The sequence below is a fragment of the Trifolium pratense genome, linkage group LG2, assembly GCF_020283565.1.
Source record: "Trifolium pratense cultivar HEN17-A07 linkage group LG2, ARS_RC_1.1, whole genome shotgun sequence".
NCBI lineage: Eukaryota > Viridiplantae > Streptophyta > Magnoliopsida > Fabales > Fabaceae > Trifolium > Trifolium pratense.
The window spans coordinates 6,972,959-6,979,627 of record NC_060060.1 but is presented as its reverse complement, the minus strand read 5'-3'; the positions used below and the strand labels follow the sequence as shown (position 1 = coordinate 6,979,627).

The window sequence follows — 6,669 nt, the reverse complement described above, 5'->3', positions numbered from 1 at the left end:
TAACTTGCTTGGAAAGTATAAGATTATTTTATACACAAAAAGTACAATATTCAGCCCTGTACCTTGCGGTAGCATGTGCACGCTATGGTTATGGTCACATCTTTTTAGAAACAGTTCATGGTTCTATGACAGTATAAAGTAATATTTTTTTATGTCTTGGCGTTAATTTTGTCGTTAACTCAACAAAAAACCATTATTTTGGTCATGTGCATCTTACTGTTATTTTAGTCTCCAACTCGCGTGAAAATACAAAATATATAGTCTTTGAGTCTTTAATCCATTAGTCAAATTAGTTTCTTTCTCTCATTATTCTTCTTCTTTTAATCGATTCCGTCAAATTCTTCAACCATACTTAAAAAATACAATACAAATTCTTCGTAATAATTGTTTAAGGTGTTTTGATGGTGACAATAATAATAACACAAACTAAAGAAGATATTAAGGCAACTGTTGGTTCACACAATGACTTATTCCCCGTTGGATTAAACGACAATGACTAGAAAAAAAAATCTATTTAAACATACATCACTACCACATTCGTCAACACCACATTCCTAGTTGAAAACGCTGATTACATAAAAGGTGTTGTTGATTTAGCAAATGGGTTAAGAAAAATCAAAACTATGTATCATCTGGCTGTTGAAATTTTACCTGATGTTTCGTAGGATAAATAAGATAGATTAGAGATTTGGATTAAAGAATAAGAACAAATGAGAGAATTTTGTTCTAATTTTTATTGTTGAGTTTTAAAATTCAGGGTTTTATTGATAAATGTATGAAGAAGAGGAAAAATAATGAGATAAAGAAGACTAATTTGACTAATAGATTGAAGACTCGGGGACTCTTTTGTATTTCATGCGAGTTGAGGATTAAAGTGACAGTAAGATGCACATTCATGGACCAAAATAGTGGTTTTTTGTTGAGTTAACGGCAAAACTTAACGCCAGAGACTAAACTGACTAACGGAATGCAAATTCAGGGACTATATAGTAGTTTTTGCTCAATGAGGGACCAATATGAAAGCGAGTTGCACATTGAGGACCAAAATGATTGTTTTCTCTATTTTTTTAATTTTTATTTAAAAAAACTCAAATATCACGGTTATTTTTTTTTTGACAAAAAAATATCACGGTTACTTACTACTCCGTATATACTAAAGTTTAAAGTAGTATGAATAAATAAATCACTAGGTTTGGTCTAGTGGTGAGGGGTTTTGGTATTATGCATGACGTTCTGGGTTCGATCCTCTGCTCCGTTGTAAACAAAAAAAAAGTAGTAAAAACTAGGGAAAAAATAAGAGATGACAACTTCAGTTGTACTGTATTTGATTTTAAAATTAGTCTCAACATTGAACAAATTCGAGGGCTAGAGATTAAAAAATAGTTTAAAATTTTTGGCCCTCACTAAGACAACAAATTATTCAATTCCTTAAAAATATCAAAATAACGTACTCCCTCGATTCCTTTTTATAAGCAATAAATAGCAAAAAACACACATACAAAGGACTCAATTTTTTTTATTAAAAACTCACAAAAATTATATTCTATTCCAAAACTACCCTTGATCATTATAGGGAATATGTAATGTATTTAATGCATGACTTTGGAAAGAATGAATTTTAATGAGGATAGAAGAGTAATTGTTATAGATTGTTGCTTATAAAAAGGAATAAATTTTTCTGCTCATTTGTTGCTTATAAAAAGGAATGGAGGGAGTATAAGACAACAAATTATTCACTACCTTAAAATTTTGTCTCAAATACAAGATGCTTAAATCACCAAAATAAGATTTTATCTACTAAATATATCATATCAATACTTTAAAATGTGTTTTGTATTATTCTGGTCAATACTTACCCCTTTCGTAGATTAAACATATCTTAAAAAATACAATATAATTTTATTTCTTTTACCTACAACTATTATTTATGTAGTTTTTGTTTCTAAAGTGTATTTTTGTAAGAAAATCATTTTTTCATTCCTAAAAATTAAGAAATTAGCTGAATAATTTTTTTTCTGTATACAAAGGGGGAATAAAGAAATTAGCTGTTTTAGGAAAAATTGATTAAAAAAATTGTTTCAAGAATAAAAAAAGGTAGTTTTCCTGCAAAAAGTTGAGTCAAGTACTTTAGAAACAAAATAATCCCCTGCCACTTGCTACAAGTTATCCTTGTAGAATCTTTGCTATTAAAATTTCAAAGGATAGATCAATGGCTATCATTACATTTTTGTATGCTACACAAATTTTATCATTTGTGTACACTAAATGCCACCTTTTTCCACACATCTTGTGGTAGCAACTACTATTTTCACCATGAGAGACATATTTTACCCTCTCACGCTTGCCTCCGCCTATATGGCGGTATAACAATTATTCTTTAGTAAATAATATATGAACAACAACTTTCTTTTTGAATCATTCAGTTTATATTGATTGAAATCCAGCCTACCAATCTTTTGATACCTTAATCTTAGTATTAAGGACATCAGCAATGCTAAAGCTAAAATATCACATGAACACCTTATACCGTACCGTTTGTTTATTTAAAAGATCATGTTATACTGCTTACCTGTAGCATTTACTAACTAATAAGAGATTTATCAAAAAAAAAAAAAAAAATTCTGACCAAGACCTTTTTAAGTTTATATTTTTTTATTAAAACATAATAGTTTATTTTATGTATCACGTTTTTCTTTTGAATTTCAGTCATGACCTCTAGTCCATGTTTTAAAGTCAATTTATATATATTATCCAAAATTTTAAATTTTTTCTAGTCATATTTATTTAATTTAGTACATTATAAAAATCTCTTTAGCAAAATTATTTTTTTTTAAAACAAGCAAAAAAAAAATTAAGGGCGAGATTCTTATAATTTTATAATCATAAGTACTAAAATCAATCGATAAAAGTACAGAGTTGACTTAAGAATAGGGTCAAATATAACTTGGGAAAAAAAAGTTGAAACCATTTATAAGGACAAAAAAAAATAACTTACTTTAAATAAATAAATATTACTATCTTTTTAGTAAAATGAAAAGGAAAAGGATAACGTGTAATTAATTGCTTGTCTGATATAATGTGATAGATGCCATATGTGTTGCCTAGTGTCTGCTGCCTAATCGCAATGCTCAGTAAAAAAAACGAGGTGAATTTGTCGTGAAACCAGCATTTCTCTAACGACATACACCAAATTATCTTTCAGCTTAAACTAATCCATACATTTCATTCAATTAACCGTTGAATCAAACCAATATAAATCCTATTAAACCAACCTAGGACAATTAGTGCTGCTCCCAACAAAATCCCGACACATTGTTACCAGTTTGCGTCTTCTATACAAGAATACCATCTTCAAGGTTTCGACAAAGCAGAGGCAGATAAACACCCATAAGCAGCTTCTGGAAGAGCGGCAGATACACCTGCCTGCAACATAAGCAACAGTAAACCCAGATCATTATAAAAATTTAGTTCAAGAGGAAATGAACTTGCCAGTAAATTTAGTTCAAGAATAACAAAGATTTAGAATAAGCTGCTTATGGAATTGATATGGGAGAATATAAGGAAGCGGATAATGGTGTAGATTCAGAAGAATAAGCTTCAAACAGACAATTTTAAGACTTCAATTAAATTATCATGCCGTACAATAACTTTTGCACTAAGTTACATGCACACACCCAGAAGCAGCTTTCTGAAGACAACATTACTATGCATGTGATGAAAATAGCAAACAGGAAAATTAGAAAAATCAAGCATATGACTTCTCCAGTACAACTGGAACATACACATGAACAGTTTCGTATAAATTAAGAGAAAATAACATATAGGATTAGTTGTCTAATATATGCATGTATGTAACTCTAATTTCTTAAAAACTTAACTTACAAATAACTTGGGCACAAGAAAATAAAGATTGGGGATGGAAATAGCATATCCAACATAGTGTCAGAAGAGTTTTAGATTACCTCAGGACAAATCTTGATTAAAACTTGACCATTCCCACTTTCATTATTCACCTTATCCCAATTGGCCAACTGGTCCTCAGATATCGCCTTCTCTTCACAAGATCCAGCTATAGCATTCACCGAATCAGATATGATGGTCAAGCCACTTGCCTAGAATCCACAAAGTGGACAGAAGTAAGACTGATAAACAGGGAAAGAAAACACACTTATAGTTAAAATGGAATGCAAAATGAGAGAGGGAAAATTGTTTCCCCCAACTTACAGAAGGCTCTCTTGGAAATATAGCACCGCGTCTGAAAATCAGTTCAGGAGGCCTTTCAATGAGTCGTGAGTGCTGAGAAACAAGCAGGTAAAAGTCAAAATCCATTCTGAAATTGCTACAGCTCAAATTTGATGTTGTCATATATGCGAAGACCAGGCATATAAAAATGACATGACAGTTAAAGAGCTAAGAATCTATATCTGCAACTAAAATCCGTATCAAATTGCATAGAATACTTTTTCAAATAAGTGCAATCATTGCAAATACATACATAAGCAACAGTAAACCCAGATCATTATAAAATTGTGACGCACCCATTCCTACATAAATACAAGCAGAGTTTTCATATCATATGCTATTCTATGTGTGTGTGTGTGTGTGTGTGTGTGTGTGTGTGTGTGTATTAACAGGAGGGAAAGAATAGAAAAATTCAAACGGATAGACAAATTTTATTACACAGACCAATGAACATTAATATAGAGATCATAAATTAATCAACATACAGGCGAATCTACAACATGTGGCGATTTGATATCATCTTCAACTATGAGATTCTTGCCAATCCATGTGCTAGAAGTTGATTCAGATGTTGACTCATCAGGAAAATTCTGATGTTGCTGTTGTTCTCCAATTTTATCTGCATAGTGCAAAAATTGAAATATAACCCATCTCTCATAATAATAATCTTAGTATCTTCTTAAAAATCATATACAATTATTGTATTCTTATGAGCGATGTATTCACACATTGATTTTGAGATGATTCAATAATCATTCAAGTAATTTTAAAATTTGAATCACACACCAACTACATAGAAAACTTATTGATGATTGACTTAATAGACCTCAACGACCTCAAACAATTAATAAAAAGGTTCTTGCGTTTTAAGAAAACAGAGCAACTAAGTTGATTACCATATAACTAATTTTTAACAACCATTATAGCTTAACTTGAAAGAAAGAAAAAAATACTTTCAGACAAATTAAACAAGATAGAAACACATAAGTTATCCTATGTGTTATCAGCCAAACATAATCAAATATTCATCGGAAAGATCATTTAAAAATCATAAACAATTACTGTAATCTTATGAGCGATGTATTCACACATTGATTTTGATATGATTCAATCATCATTCAAGTAATTTTTGAATTTGAATCACACACCAACTACATAGAAAACTTATTGATGATTGACTTAATAGACCTCAACGACCTCATGCAATTAATAAAAGGGTCCTTTCATTCTAAAAGAAAAACAGAGAAACTTAGTTGATTGCCATATAATTGATTTTTAACAACCACTATAAGCTTAACTTGAAAGGGAAAAAAAAAATACTTTCAGACAAATTAAACACGATAGAAACGCATAAGTTATCCTATGTGTTATCAGCCAAACATAAACAAATATTCATCGGAGCGATGTATTCACACATTGATTTTGAGATGATTCAATCATCATCAAGTAATTTTTAAATTTGAATCACACACCAACTACATAGAAAACTTATTGATGACTGAATTAATAGACCTCAACGACCTCATACAATTAATAAAAGGGTTCTTTCATTCTAAAAGAAAAACAGAGCAACTTAGTTGATTACCATATAATTGATTGTTAACAACCACTATTAGCTTAACTTGAAAGAAAAAAAAAATACTTTCAGACTAATTAAACAAGATAGAAACACATAAGTTATCCTATGTGTTATCAGCCAAACATAATCAAATCTTCATCAGAAAGATCATTAGCAAAAGATACCTGCATCTTTAGAAAAACCGGGAACCACAACAGACGGGGAGAAAACTGTCCCAGGTACAGCTGCAGCTTCACTACCGGAGTCAACTGAGGTGAGTCCATCATTAGCCTTCCCAACCTTTAACAATACAAGTTTTTCAAGAACAAATCACACATCAAAATTTTAATCCGTGTCAAAATTCTTACATGTTTCTACAGCAATCACAAAAGAACATACCTCCCATAAAGGATAAAAACTGTCTTGGGCAATTTCACAAGCCCCATAGCAAAATCCATTATCACTCCGGATTAGGCCGTAACCGCCATACCCCCAATTGGTCCCATATGAATTCCTTATAATCCAAAACTTTTCCTCATTAAGTTCCCCAAAGCCTATTACTAAAACTGCGTGCAAATCACCTGCTTCTCAAATATCCCATCACCTGCTTTGTAGGATTCAAATTCCTCTCCAACAAAGAGCGACGCAACAATAGGCTGCCGGGTAACAGCGTCCTTTAACTCGCTTTCTGCTTCACCGACGACCGTTGCATCAACATGTGGGAGACTCTCAAATCCAGCAATAAAAATCTTCCCACAATGGGATTGGGGATAATCTCGTTCTAAAGATATCCCTCTTTCCATAATATAAGTTAAAGCATCATCTAAATCACTACAATTGTCAATTAACTCTCTGCTTGACAGTTTCTC

General features: G+C 31.4%; 1 protein-coding gene across 1 annotated transcript; it reads right to left on the bottom strand.

Moving 5' to 3' along the window:
* Window positions 1-3,031: 3,031 nt before the first annotated feature.
* On the bottom strand, window positions 3,032-6,603 carry LOC123904072. The gene is made up of 7 exons (XM_045953764.1): window positions 6,486-6,603; window positions 6,200-6,381; window positions 5,986-6,100; window positions 4,728-4,861; window positions 4,225-4,296; window positions 3,963-4,112; window positions 3,032-3,423 (listed from the first exon to the last, which is right to left on the bottom strand). Exons 1-7 carry the CDS (start codon window positions 6,601-6,603, stop codon window positions 3,352-3,354), a joined length of 843 nt encoding a protein of 280 aa, XP_045809720.1. The 3' UTR covers window positions 3,032-3,351.
* Between the last annotated feature and the right edge of the window lie 66 nt (window positions 6,604-6,669).